Below are 15,585 nucleotides of genomic sequence, written 5' to 3' on the forward strand. Positions count from 1 at the left end.
TGAACATCAAATGTATAACTCTAATTGGAATAGTGTCGAAAAAGAAATTAGAAATGAAAAAAAGGTATGGACAAGCATAATATAGTTGTGAAAAGGGTAAGACAACCCATGGAAGAGCCAAAAATGAGGGAAAATATGGTACCTAAAATAAGCAATGTAATAAACGAAAATTTAAGACACATAGAAATGTTCCATTACTAATTTGCTACAAAAGTCTAGTAATAATAGAAGAAAAGAAAGTAAAATCTATTGAAATTGATGTGGGGAGATGGATGTAATTTCAATCAATAGGAGTAAAATTATACTAAAACAAAATAGAAATTTATTTATGTAAAAAATTAAACATTTGAAAAAATTGTGAAATTAAGGTTAGAAATAATATATTAATTTGGCTAAATATTTTATGGATTAAATCCCATGTGTTGGGTTACCAAATATGAAAAGGAAAAGTTTGGTCCACATTCCTATTGCCATTATCCTTTACGTAAGCCAAAGCTTTAGTGGAAGCTTGGCTGTCACATTGTCACCTAGCTCCAATGATATATTCATGTTTTTCTTCCACTAAAAAAACACATAATTATAATATATCTTCAAAAAAAAAATATTGATAATTATAAAATGATCCAAAATTATAATCATTTTTCAAGTGTTTAATCTAAAAAATAAGTCATTTAAAAAGAAATTAAAATGTTTGATAATCACGGAAAATAATTTTAAAGTTTATTTTAATAAATTTTTATCAAAAATATTTAAATAAAAATGAATTTTTTATCTTTTAAATAGCAATAATTGCAAATTGTCCCATCTAAAATAAAAAATCAACCACTAAACCAAAATTTATTGTAAAAATATTTGTTGCATCAAATTATCTGAATCTAACCAACCAGTTAAAACATATGTTTCTCATCAAAAGGTTAGAGATTCAAAATTTTCTATGTTGAAATATTGTGTTGTATTTAAATATTATATAAATATTTTTTGTTTTTAAATCAAATTATTATTTATATTTGTAAGATAAAATTTTCAATATTGAATTGGTTTTCTTTATTTGTTGGGATAGGAAAACAATAATTTCCATTGTTTCCCCCTTCCCTTGACTAGAATTCCTCTAATAAAAAGAGCTTTCACTTGAAACCACTTTTCCAAAAAAAAAAATGTCCAAAAAAAAATCCAGCGCATAAAATTAATAAAATAAATAAATAAATAAAAGGAATACTTGAATAAAGCATATTAGATTTTTTTTTTTCCTTTTACAAACACTATAATACACTCAAAAAAGATAACAATTAAAATTAAAAAAAAAATTACCAAATAGCAATCGGATAGTTTAGCCCATTATGTACCTAAATATATAGATTTATTCATTTAATTATTTTGTTTAGGTATTAAAATAGAAATTCAAAATTAATTTGGGCATTTGAAGTTTAAAAATAATAATCCAAAATTTGGAGCTAAATTGGAAGTTCAACCCTTAGGAAAGTGCGCATGCATTGAGTGGTTGGAGTGGGGTCCACTTTCCAATACCAAATTTGTTATAAAATTATTTATTTGGATAAAATAGACAAAAAGAAAAAGCGTACGCACGTGCGACCTGCCTTCTCCGAAACTTCTTGCCCATTTACCACCACCCTTTTTTTAACCTTATTAAGGAATTTCTCTAGAAGCAAGTAAAGTACCCATTTGGTTTGGAACAACAATTAAATATCTCTCTCTCTCTCTCTTTTTTTTTTTTTTAATTCTTTTACATATATAAATAATTTGCTATATTTTTCGTATTAATAATATACGTACCAATCAAAATTTTACCTGACCATCACTCTTCAATAATAATAATAATAAATTTATAATTTGAAAGAAGATAAATCCAGAGAAAGAGCTTTGATATTAAAATCACTTAGAATAGTGGATCTAGTGAAAGTCGAATGCTTAGAAAAAGTTATGGAAGTCGAAAAACGATTGAACCATTCATAGTAGAACAAGAAGAATCACAGTCGAATCAACTTGAGTTATCAAGCCAGTAGCTACCTTTAAAGTTGGGGTAAGTAGGATGGGTAGCACCTACTATTTTCGCTCTCAGATCTAACTTGAGACTTGATCTAGAAAGAAGAATACGAGTACTATAAAGGGCCAACCTGAGAGAGAGGCAAGTTGGGAATGAGCTGAAATTGACGATTCGAAAATAAAGTTAGAGATTATTGGACGTCTCGCAGAGTGACTAAAAAATTGTAAGATGAAAAAGAAGACGTAATTTAAACTTATCTCATTTGAAGTTATAATGATATATTTATTATAAAAGAGAATGACTTAGCATCTCTCTTTTCCTCCTAGAATAATACGAGTTGTTTCTAATTCTAAACAAGTTAGAATTAGGTTTGATTGATTCAAATATTAGTTCATCTCGACTAATATAAGTACACTTTGATATCTTTTTGTTAGCTACAACAAATATCATATTTTATTGAAGAAGAAAAAAAAGTCATAATAGTCAAGAGTCAAATTGAAATACACATACTTAATAATATTCCTCAATTATTGTCATATAATTTTTAACGACTATACTAGAATGTTCATTAAAATTCCTCAATTATTCTCAAGTTGTATGTAATATATTACTTTCTCTCTCTCTCCTTGTTTGAGATTTGTTTTTTCCCTTCATTCTAAAGGCAATTTAAAGTGAGTTGTCGTAATCAAATTGATGGGTCGTACAAACAATATGTGAACTGTGTCATAAAAATCTAATTTTCTTTTGATACAATGGATCATGATATATGAATCATAAGTCTCGTTGTTATTAATATACTTATAAATAAATTGAACTATATTCAGTTTGACTTAGAGTAAATTCGATTACATTCTATTGTTGTATCATTTAAAAATAATAATGTGAGATTAAAAAAAATAAGTTTGTATGTTTTTTTAATGGTGTGTTGATTTATAAATAAAGTAACTGAATAATACAGTACTATTGATTTTCTTTTATATTATTTGATTTATTTTAAACTAGTTTTGCATGTATTTAAGAGTGATTTTGAAATGGCGAAAATCACTTTTGTCTGTTATTGTTGGAATCAAACGTCGATCGTTGTGTCGTGGATAAACCCACTACCTTGAAAGCAAGATTGGCACGACCTCGGTGCTAAATCGCTAAGACCGGTTGCTCACTAAAGTTAACACAACTTCTGGTATTTGACGTACACTCGTCGGAGACCAAGTTGGAATCGATGAAAAATTGTTCAGAAAATAGTAGAGAAAAGAAGTAAAGGTTGGAAATCTTAAAAACAAAGAGTTTTTCTACCTTGATCTTGCAAAACTTTCTTCTTTGTAAAAAAGATAAGGAAGAAGAAAAGGACAAGAAAACGGCTAATTCTCAACGACTATAAACAACTAGTTTTCAATGGCTATAAACGCCTAGTTTCCAACGGCGACTAGTTTTTCCACTTTTATGTTTACTACGGGCCTTGACCCAAAGTCATTTCCAACAATCTCCCACAAATGACTAGTATAGCAAAGCAAAAAAAAAAAAAGCTTAAAAACCTTGAAAACTTTAAAACTTCAAACTTTAAAAATGTTTATGAGCAAAGATAGGAGAACAAACTTAAGCATCAATATCTTATGATTTGAATTGATGCATAGTGAAATAGGACAATAACTTTATTAGAAAAAGTGAGTTACCTCTTGAACTTTCAATAACTACAGTTGAGACCCCCACAACACGTTTTACTCCTTAAATTTCCATCGATTCTGCGATAAAAGTGTGCTATTTAAGGCTATGCACATAGAACCTCGTGTCAACATGAAAGCTCTAGAAAAAACCCTTAAACTTTTTCCTAGAAGGTGGTCACGTCTTCACAATCATGTTAATTGCTTCATCAAGTCTATTGCAATAGACCACTAAAAAACCGAGCTATGAAGACTTCACATGTAATCCATATCAAGACCAATTTCATCAAGTCTGTCAAAGACAAACCACTAAAAAACTGAGCTATGAAGATTTTAGAATTATCCATCAAGTCCAAACCAGAACCACTACCTAAAAGGAAGGACTATGGAATTTTTAAAGGTTTTAATTCTATCCATCAAGTCCTTACTAGGACTACCCAAATGAAGAGCTATTGACCATTAAGTCTATCGCAATAGGCCACCCAGATAAAGGGCTATGGTCCATCAAACCTATCGCAATAAACTACCCAAATGAAGGGTTATGGACCATCAAGTCTATCGCAATAGACCACCCAAATAAAGGGCTATGGACCATTATAATAGTTTAAGTCACATATTTGTTGAAAATTCTAGAATTACTCTACTTGTTAGGCCTTTAGTGAGAGGATCTGCAAGATTCCTCTCAAATCTTACAATGGAATAATTCTCCTTTCAGTAATTGTTTTACAGCTCCATGCCTGAGACGTATATGCCTCTTCTTGTCATCATACACACTAATCTTGACAATTCCTATGGCAACCTGTGAATCACAGTGCAAAGAGATTGGTATTAATTCACACCCCACCCCAGACCACCCTCTTATGTCTAGGAAAGGGCGTGACTGCAACAGTTATCAACCCTGTGGCTGACACTTACTGCCTACTAACTGTTGCGGAATAACTCTGATACCAATATATAACTCATATACAACGGAATATCTTTAGGCCAAAATTTATTAATTTAGAAGCATAACATATTTAGAGTCATTACAACACTAGATTTACAAGTCCCAAAACCCAAAAACCCTAGTCCCTATATGAACAACAGTAACATGTGTACAATATTAACAGTAACCACCTAAACAGACGGGTTACAAATATCTTTATCCTTTAGTGGTAGAGCAGTTGCAGAGCTATCTTCAGAGGATTTGACCGCTACCTGTGGGAGGGAAAAAGAAAATATTTGAAAATGGGGTGAGCTTGCGCCTAGTGAGTGACTTAATAAAGGCAATTGATTCTCATGCAAAATCTCAATAAAGAGTTTAACTGAAATATAAGCTTCAACAGTACTTGTACTGCAGTATAAACATTTTCCAAGCATGAAACATATAAAGCTATTTTAATCATAAAACAGTAAAACTATTTCTCAGTCGAGAACAACCCCATGGTGGGTAAAAACAATCCCAACACCAACTTCTAGTCAAGAGAGAACCCTTTTGCTCAATCTCTGACTCTAACTACCTATGTGCATGTGGCCATACTAAGTACCGTCATACCTTAGGTACTTCTGTACAGATACCTTCTCAAACGTCCTTCAGTATCTTATTGGTTTGGTACCTTCTCAAACGTCCTTCAGTACCAATAGATACCTTCTCAAAGTTCTTCGGTATCTAGTTGGGCGAATACCTTCTCAAACGTCCTTCGGTATCGCGTTTTAAGTAAAACTAGTCATAAAAGACTTTCTCTCTTTAAAGCATGTAAAGTATAATACATATAAAAACATGGCTTTAAAGGTACTAACGCATGCTAAGTATATTTAACACATATAAATCGCTTTTCAATAATTTCTCACACATGCATGCGTTTAAAACATAACTCATGGTTTACTTGGAAATTACTTTGTAAAACTACCTGGCATGAGAATAATCTTCTTTAAAACATGCTTTCTATAACATGTTGTAATAAAAAATTTTAAGCAAATGTTTTAGTCAAAACGTTTTAACCACTTACCTTGATTGCTTAGGAGCTTTTCACTCTAGTAGCTCCATTTTCTACCTCGGACTCCCCTTTCACCCCTAGAATTCAGATTCAATTTACAGCTGAAATTACTCATAGTTATAAATCTTATTTTGAGATACTTCCTTCTATAAACATATTCTAAAATGTCTCAGTAAGCCTACCCTAAAATGTGAGCTCAGAACCTCTCGTGGTTTGGCCGAAATCACAAAATCTTTAAGACTGGCCCAAGCTTATCTGACAGCCTGACCCTTCTGTCTTCTTCTTAGTTTTCAGTCCGATCCCTTCAAGCTTTTCCTCCGACAGCCCTACCCTAAAAACTAGACTCTCAGAGCTTTCAGGTGGCTTTAGAATCACTCCAAACGCACGAGTAAATTGGAAGAACTTTTCATCCTAACTTGATACGTCCTCTTCAGACTTCACTGTCCAATGCGTCCTCTTTGAAATTCTATGACTAACGCATGGATTTGGCTCCAACGTAAGGTTTGCTCAACACTCCCACTCTTTTTATGGTATTTCTGAATTATGATCTAAAAATGAAGTCTCTTGGTTCTATTTATAGGCATCCAAACCTTCTCCAGAGTTGACACCACCTACTTGGCTGCATGGCCAAATGTCTCCTTCTCACCCCATCAACGCAATTCTGTGATCAACGCAAGCTAAGTGTCTTCCTCCCATGTTGCCAACGCATGAGCCTCCAATCTGATGCCACCACCTCACCTTCTTAAGGCTTAAGGTTTTCCTCCCAAGAAGATACATGGTTTTGATGATGTTCTCCTGGTGATCTCATCCTTTGTATGCGTCTAACTCTTAGATGTTCAACATATAATACATACTCAATGCATAACCTATCATCAACGCATAGCAAGCCGATTTACTACCATTTCAATTCAACTTAGCCATCGCAAAGAGCTAACCATCACCAACGCATAGGGTGACTGTCCATCCTCGACGCATAGCTCACTAGGCAGCATCGCACGGCTTGCTTGGCATGGGCGCATGGTGTTGGCCACCAACGCATAGGCGTGCTGCACAGGCTAGCCGCTCGAAGCATGGGCGTGCTGCTTTGACGCATGGGCGTGCGGTGTATGCTGGTCGTCGCGCACTCGCTTGACCGCATAGGCTGCGCGCTTGGCTGCATGGCAGGGCACCTCGACGCACAGGCATGGCTGCTTGGCAAGGTGCTCAACGTATGGCAGGGGCATCTGGCCGAGGCTGCTCGACGCATGGGCTGCCTTCCAACACATGCCTTGTCTACCCTTGTGCCTTCCAACGCGTCATCTCCATTTTTCCTTCTTCAGTTGGATGTCATCATTAACATACCCTTCCAACGCATTGGTCCTTTCCAACGCATCCACACAAAATTCTATACTTAGCCAAAATTTTCAAATTTTTCCCAAGAGTTAAACTTCCAAATTTCCTTTTTTCTTCAAATCTCCACTCTTTTCTCTATCATTCCACACTAGCTTCCACAACAACCTACTCATCACACTGATCTCAGTAGGGAATCTACTCAAGTAGAGAAATTAGGATTCGGGGTTCACAGGTACATCTCCAGTAGACTTCAAACCACTCATATTGATGCCCCCCACAATTGTGCATCTCCAATAGGCTTTTAAGCCACTTAGCCTCTTGCCTTGCTAATTCTGGAGCAATAAATTCAGACTCCATGGTGGACCTTGCTATACAAGTCTGTTTTGAAGACTTCCATGAAATAGCTCATCTACTCAATAAAAACATATCCACTAGTAAACCTTACTTCGTCATTCTAAGTTACCCAGTTTGCATACACTACACTTCTAGTATGGTAGAAAAATATTAAAATGCAAATAATAATCTATTGCATAATTAAGATACCTTAATAAACGACGAAGATCAATCACATGATTTTTAATCATAGGTTTATTATAGTTCATAAAAATATAATATTTCTTATAATCATTGCATATTCAAATCGAGAAACACTATCTTCCTTATTTTTCTTAAGATTCATACTAGCATCATAAGGTGTTCTTACAAGAGCATCATTAAAGCAATCCAATCTCATTTTTCGATGTGTGATTGATATAAAGAAAATTCATTTTCAGTTTTCCTTATCTTACACTAAGTGTTTACTTCTTTATATCCATGTGATGTATTATACAAATGCTATCAAGGGTTTATAATGGCTATTTCAATTATTTTAGTCATATGAGAATATGCATAAAAATATTTGAAGATTCATTTAAACCTAACTAGTTTGTTTCCTTTCAGAAATTGAAGATCCATGTTTAATTCATAATGTCTCTTCAAAAGTTGCTAAATCATATAACAACCATCAATCTTCATTTTCTCTTTTCAAGATCCTAGACATGCTCAACAAAGACTTTCAATTAATTGAAATTATATATATGTACATCTATATACCCATGATCTTATCTAACCAATGTGGGACTTTGGTCGTATTCCCAACAATCTTTTCCTTGAACAAAGGACTAAATGAGTCTCCCTTGAAGTAGCCATCCATCCATCTAACTCTTATCTAGGCTAACTCCTTTTCACCAGAGCACACTGCCTATTTGATATAGTTCAACCATGGATCACACCATGACTTCTTTCGAGGTTCTACTACATCTTTGTTTGACACTTAAGAATTATATCAACATGACTAAACTAGAGATACGACGTTGATACCACTTATTAGAGATAAAAACTCTCCAAATATCTTCACAATAATATGATATTGTATCTACTTTGGACATAAGCTCTCGTGGCTTTGCTTTTGGGTTTAACCCCAAAAAGTCTCATACGAATGGAGATAGTTGTTATAACAAAAAGTCCTTATAAAATATCAACATATTTTATAGATTAGACAATATTTCAAACTTTACCATCAATTCTACAAGCCTCCACATAAAATTAATGGAATTTACATATTTTCATACTACAAGCAAGCTAGGTGATAGTCAAAATAATGTTATAAGGCCAAATTCAATTTAAAAGTAATAATAATACTTTTCAACTTCATGAAATTTAATGGTCAAATATAACAATTTAATCATGCTCAAGTAGATCAAATATAACACACAGGAAATGTTATTTCCATTCATGATAACATGATAATTAAACTTGCTCAAGTAGATACAGTAACATCCCATTTAGGATATGAAAAGCAATACAATAACAACAACAACAAAGAGATTATTTTCTTATTGCACTTGTCATGAGACGATTCACTAATTATGAAATATTCAAGTGTGTATTGAATATCATGCTCAAATATAGCAATTAAATAAAATTGTCAAATTCTCATACCTTATATAAAAACTTGAAATATATATCGTTGAGATTAAAAATATAGGAAATTCAACATATATTAAAGTCCATTCAAAATCAACAAGAGAAAACTCGATGATTTTGGATTTGAATCAAATCAAGAAAATCTCATCACCATCATCATCAAAGATGACAATAATTTGAAATATAAAAATTGGATGCAATTGAAATGTCTTTCCCTTAAAGTCATCATACTTAACAATCAACAACTACAAGACTCACACTATAGATTTTACGTAGTGTTGGAAAATCTACATTAAACACAAGCATGTCTAGCAACCAACGTTAATCAGTCCACTAATTTACTCAACATAAAGTGAAAAATCAATATGTTGAGCTCTCTCCAAAATTCTAAAATCATATCTTCAATTTGATGACTTAGTCAATACACCATTTCAAAATAAGTATAGAATGAAATTCATTTATAAGGATCTATAAAATTATGAACACATTCTAGTTCTTAAAGATTCATTCTAAAACATAAGGTTCGAAATATAAGTAAAGCACACCCATTAATCATTTACAATCTAAACTGAAGACAACAATGTAACGTAGAGATTAGGAGTGGAAAAGCCTTCAGTTAGTCAACAAAATAAATATATTCACAAAATAGAAAATACCATCTGAAAAAATTGAACACATATTTAGGGGCCAATTGGATTGATTAGAGAAAAAAAATGTTTTTTCAGAAAAGACATTTTTATTTAAACCCTTTTTATATAAGTTTTTTTAAATACTCTTTAAAAATATTTCAAAAATTATTTTAAGTAGTTGTCAAACATTTTAATTTTTTCCATGATAACTTATTTTCAAAACTAAACACTTGAAAAGTTAAATCAAATACATCATTAGTCACTCAAAATCAATTTAATATTAAGTTTTACACTCTTATACGCAATTTTCATACTATTAAAACTAATTTGAATAATCAAAAACAATTCTATAGTGATTTTGAAAAATATAAAAGTAAATTTAATCATTTGAGAATCACACTTAAACATGCTCTACAAGATATTGGATAGGAAATATATATTTTAGTCCAAAAATTGATACATTTTCAACAATTTTATTTCAATTATTTTAAAGTTAATCTGAGTTTTAATATAGGTTAAAATTTCAAAGTTTAAACACTTATTTGGCATTGAGACTTACATGAAAGTAATAATTTATCCTCAAACTTTAATATATGATAATTTAGACCATTTGCTTTAAAATTAAAATTTATATTGAGTTGCTTCAGAACATGATTAATAATTGTATCAAAATCAAATGACTTTTTTTAAAATTATTATTTAACGACTTAATCTTTGAATTTACAAACACGTTGAGTCTTTGATTGGTTTAAAAATCAACATTTATGATAAAATAATCATTTTAAATTTAAGTACGTGGACTAAATTGTTACATATTAAAAATTCAAATATTAAAATATTATAAATTTGAAAATATAAGAATTATCATCGAAGTTTTTGTTTTAACAAGTGAGTGAATATATATGTTATTTAGGTCTAGTAAAATTTTTATATCAATTGAACTATGTTCACTTCGCAGATGTTTAAAGATTAGAAGTGATGTTTTTTTAACCAAATTTTAATTAGAATTTTTACCTGTTTAATTTAACAAATCAAAAAACACATTCCAATAATTTATAGTTGACTTGATATTGGAAGCTACATTATAAAGGCAACATTAAATGAAAGAGTGACAATAAGTTTGAGAGGTCCTATGCTAACTATTAGAAAATCACTTTCATAAGATGAAAAGTCAAAAAAGAAAAAAGAAAAAAGAAAAAAGAAAAAAGAAAAAAGAAAAAAGAAAAAACTAGTTTGAAAATATTTCCTCCTAGAACTTCGAGATTTGAACTTAAAAGTTAAAACACCTTGGTTGACTTAAGATTTAAAAAAGAAAAAACCATTTTTAAACTCAATTTATATTTTAATTCCTTACTTTTGAATTTTGATCTTATAAAGTTAGGTGGATTTTAAGTTTGGTCCACACTTTTTCAAGACTTTCTTCCTCATAAATTTCATTGATAATTCAAGCTAATATTTAAGAAATAATGTTTCTATAATAATGATAATTATTATTATTATATTATTATTATTATGTTGAGTTAACAAAGTTGAAGAATCAAACATTTGAGGATATATATCTAAATTAGTTGAACATTGTTCAAATTAACAAATAAGGTTCTTGATTATTATAATATCTTTATATATATATATGGATTGTTTTCATATATAGAAAAATGAACCAAAAGATTTACATATAATAGCAAGCAAAATATCACAGTTTATCTATGATAGATCGTGAAAGACTACTATTTGTGTTAGTATCTATCGTGTTCTATCGCAATCTATCACGGATAGATTGTGCTATTTTGTTATTATGTGTAAATATTTTTAGCAATTTTGTCATTTAAAATAATTTTCCTATATATATAGGTTCATTTTTATAAGATAAATTGTTTTGGAGTGAACAAATTACCTCCTATTGTATCTACATATATGGAGTGCCACATCCACGAATTAGTTTCAAATCTTGTTTATTTAGTGTGTGTTTGGAATACATGTTCAAGTGTTTAATTTAAAAAATAAGCAATTTTGAAAGAAATTGGAGTGTTTAACAACACTCAAAATAGTTTTTCAAGTGTGTTTTAATTCGTTTTTATCAAAAAGTGTTTAAATAAAATGAGTTTTTCTTTTCTTTTTTAATTTTTTTTTTCAAGTCAATCCAAATGGGTCCTTAATCTCTATTTTAACGTAATTCTAATAAAATCACTAAACTATTGATTATGTTACGAACCTTGTGGATAATATGTTGCTAACTTTTTTATTTTTTTATTTTTTTTATTTTTAGTTTTGCTATTTTGTGATTCATTACAAAAGAGTTTGAACATTTTTGTGTGGCATAATTGTTACATGACAATAAAGACCTCATAAAAAAAGCTATATTGAATGGAATTAAACTCATAAAAACTAGAAATAAATTTGAAATCACGTAATAAAAATCTACATTTAACCATAAATATAAGAAAAAGTTGCAAAAACCACTTCTAATTTATAAGATCTAATTATTACAATCACACCATCTAATTCGTTTTTATTCAATCAGTTAATCCATAACTTATAAACTCATTACAATTAAATATTACAAAATGAACCAACAAACCTCTGAATCACTCCATTTTTACATCAAATTTTTGTTTTTCTCAAGATGAGAATTCAACGTTGATTCAAAGCCAATGATTTGAGGTTGAAAAGTAGAATTTTAAAAGTTTAAATCAGATATGAAAAATATAAATTTAAAAACAAAACAAACAAAAATAACAATGAATTTCATAACAACTTTTTGATAGGAGATTCAAAAATTGGATTCCAATTTTAAGAAAAAGTTGGATTTAATTTAAACAATTATTTGAAATGGTTTATTCCAATAAACCATTAAATTTATAGTTATTCACTAAATATTAAGTTGAATATAAAATATTATTAACTAATTTATGAACCTATTTTATATTAAAAATTTGGTATAATTATAATTTTTTATTTCATATACTTTATAATACACTACATAATATAAACTTTTTAAGAAAATTGAATTTAGTGTACAATATCAAAATACTATATTTATTAACATTTTTATATACCTTAATATAATTCCACATTTTTAAAATTTAAAATTTAGATTTCCAGTAATTGTTTTAAGAATAAATTTAGATCAGAAAATAAAAAAACATAATTTAGATTACAAAGAGAATTGAACCATATTTATAGTGTAGTAGTAATTTTAGTATTTTGTTTAAAATGTTAATAGAATAATATTTTGAGGAATAAAATAAAAGGCGAGAAAAATAATAATTGGTCAAAACGACCGATCCTACATCCTTGTACGCGTTCCGCACGCGGCTTTTACTTTATTTTCCATTTAAAACTCCAACACAAATTAAAATAAATAATTTTATATATTTCCTTAATATTTAAGCAAAAACATCTCGGCCGTCAATCATTACCATCTTCAACCAATGATGTCATTACGTGTCAAAATCGTAGACCATTAGTAAACTCCTTAATTAATTAAATACAAATCAAAATTAGAGATAAACCTTCCCGGATTAGCCGCAAACAAACACAACGTTCTCTCTCGGTAATCTCATCAACTCTGTTTCCGGATTATATATATATAAACCCTTCAGATCCCACTCTTCTTCTCTGTCATTTGTAGACCTTCGTTGTCTTCTCCATTGACTCTTTCTCCTCATCTCTTCAGTTCTTTTTATTTCTGTTTTTGTGAATTTCGGCCGGTTTCATTTTATCGACGGTATTGAAATTGGTGGGAAGGGAGAGATCTGTTGTTGATTTCAAGAAGGAAGAACAAGGGATGAGTTATTATAATCAAGGTCAACCTCCGATTGGAGTGCCTCCACCTCAAGGTATCTTTAATTATTATTATTATTATTATTATTATTATTTCATGTGATTTTGGTGTTTTTGGTGTTGGATCGGAAGGTTTTGTGATGTACTATTGTAGATCTGTGTGTTGATTCAGGGTTTTGGTGGTGGTTTCTTTTTGTTTTTAGGTTATCCACCAGAAGGTTATCCGAAAGATGCTTATCCGCCGCCGGGATATCCGCCGCAAGGCTATCCTCCTCCCGGTGCTTATCCGCCTCCGGGATATCCTCCGCCTTACGCTCCTCAGTATGCTCAAGCTCCTCCTCAACAGCAAAGTAGCAGCGGCCCTGGTTGCCTTGAAGGCTGGTAAAGATTTCACTCTCTTTCTTGATTTCTCTCTCTTTATTGTCTATGGTGGTTGAAATCAGTCCTGAACTGAGTCGCATTCCGATGATTTCGTATCGGAAACTGGTTTCCGAACGAGTCAATTGCATCGTTTGGTAAAGCGTGCAACCTCGTTTTCATCGGAGACGTTCTTCTTGGAATTGTCGCTCCGATCAAATTCCCCAAATTGGCCCCCAATTCATCTATATATTACATCTTTATTATTATTATTATTTTTGAATGTTTTATTTTAATTTTGGGAAAATTGTGAAAAACCGCCTAACCTTTTCGATTTCATCATTCACCTCCTTAAAGCTTAATTTTATCGTTTTTCTAATTATTGCAAAAGATAATTACAATGAATTTAGTTTAATAATTATATTAACTAATTTCTGATGGTTTCCAGATTAATGTTGAGCCGCCTGTCCTTTCAATTTAGGAAAACAAATAAATTAGCCTAAAGAATTTAGGTCTACTTGTAATTTGCAATAATTCTATTGTTTTAGGTCTGGGTCTTAGAAATGGATTGATGTCCTAATTAAGGGCTTAATTGGTGGATCAAATTGTGAACGTTATAACATTCTGGAGAAATTTTTGCAATTTATTTATTTACCATCATCATGATTGTTTTTATTAAGCTAGATTACAGAAAATACTCCTAATCCTTGTTATTAATTTCGAAAACTATTTCTATTCTTTTGAAGTTGCAATATTGTATTTACCTTCCATAAAAGTTTCATTAGAATAGAAATCTATTAAGATTTATGGAAATTAAGACCTTGAACGGGTGTTGTAGTCATCTACGTTGTTGTTTAGGTCTCATCGTCACATTATTTCAAAGCCCCACATTGATTAGGGAAGAGAGAAATCAATGGTATATATGTTAGTGAAGGATTTAGAAACTCCAAGAGGTCTAATCACTGACTCGATCTTTGGGTTAGAATAATTAAGGGGTGTTTGGCACTAACTTCATAAGTTCGTGTTAAGAAACTGAACTTCAAAATCACTATGGAAGTTTGCACATTTATTGGAGAACTCCATCTTCCTCTCTTTCTCTATTCTGCACATTTATTGAAGAATTTCATTTTAGAACTCTCCAGCATCTCAAACACAAACTTCCTAACTCCAAACTTCATAACTCAACTTAGGACCCCAAAGGCTTGAACACTCCCAAAGTAAAGCCGTGAGGGCTAATTTCACAGAGATGTAATATTGCAAGTTTTGGAATGGAAGGAGGATTTTATAGGTCTGATTTAGACATGTTGTGATTAGTCTGGGTGAATTTTTGTACTAAAATTGAGAAATGATATGAAACTGTGCAGTTTGGCTGCGTTGTGCTGTTGCTGCCTGCTTGACGCCTGCTTTTGAAGAGAAGGATTTTGAGAAGTGTGCTATGCTTTCAAATTTAAGAGGCGATTCCTCAGTAGAATTTTTCCCTGGATGAAAAAGAAAAAAGAAAATGAAATTGAAGAAACAATTGGAGTTGTTAATGATTTGGGCCCTTTCATTGTGAAGTTTTAAATCTTACGGTTTATTAATTAATATAGTTTAGTGTCTGTTTGTTCTTCGTGCCATTCTCCTCTTCCTCTACATTTTTCTTATATAAATAACACTATATCTCTCTTTATTGGTTTGTTTTCAAAATCTGACAACTCGTCTGCTCCTTTGATTAATGGGTTTCGTTTGGATTCATCTCTGTTCTTCAGTTATGGTTTTAAACCATTTTTTAATTATCCAAAATATCCCTTCATTTTGTATGTTTTGAATTAAAAAAATTCATTTAAATATCATTTTAGTCACTATATCTTTAAGTTTGTTCAATTTAGTCTTCGGACTTTCAA

General features: G+C 30.8%; 1 protein-coding gene across 1 annotated transcript; it reads left to right on the forward strand.

Moving 5' to 3' along the window:
* The first annotated feature begins 13,161 nt into the window (after nucleotides 1–13,161).
* On the forward strand, nucleotides 13,162–15,318 carry LOC120091373 (cysteine-rich and transmembrane domain-containing protein WIH2-like). The gene is made up of 3 exons (XM_039049375.1): nucleotides 13,162–13,401; nucleotides 13,549–13,726; nucleotides 15,067–15,318. Exons 1-3 carry the CDS (start codon nucleotides 13,350–13,352, stop codon nucleotides 15,110–15,112), a joined length of 276 nt encoding a protein of 91 aa, XP_038905303.1. The 5' UTR covers nucleotides 13,162–13,349; the 3' UTR covers nucleotides 15,113–15,318.
* The last annotated feature ends 267 nt before the right edge of the window (nucleotides 15,319–15,585 follow it).

Source organism: Benincasa hispida, chromosome 11 (genome assembly GCF_009727055.1).
Source record: "Benincasa hispida cultivar B227 chromosome 11, ASM972705v1, whole genome shotgun sequence".
Lineage (NCBI taxonomy): Eukaryota > Viridiplantae > Streptophyta > Magnoliopsida > Cucurbitales > Cucurbitaceae > Benincasa > Benincasa hispida.

What these genes read in the sequence shown, in the direction of transcription:
- LOC120091373 (XM_039049375.1), top strand. Translation starts at nt 13,350, where the DNA reads ATGAGTTATTATAATCAAGGTCAACCTCCGATTGGAGTGCCTCCACCT. An exon ending in TGGAGTGCCTCCACCTCAAG is followed by an intron (nt 13,402 to 13,548) that starts GTATCTTTAATT and finishes TTTTGTTTTTAG; the next exon opens with GTTATCCACCAGAAGGTTAT. An exon ending in CCTGGTTGCCTTGAAGGCTG is followed by an intron (nt 13,727 to 15,066) that starts GTAAAGATTTCA and finishes GAAACTGTGCAG; the next exon opens with TTTGGCTGCGTTGTGCTGTT.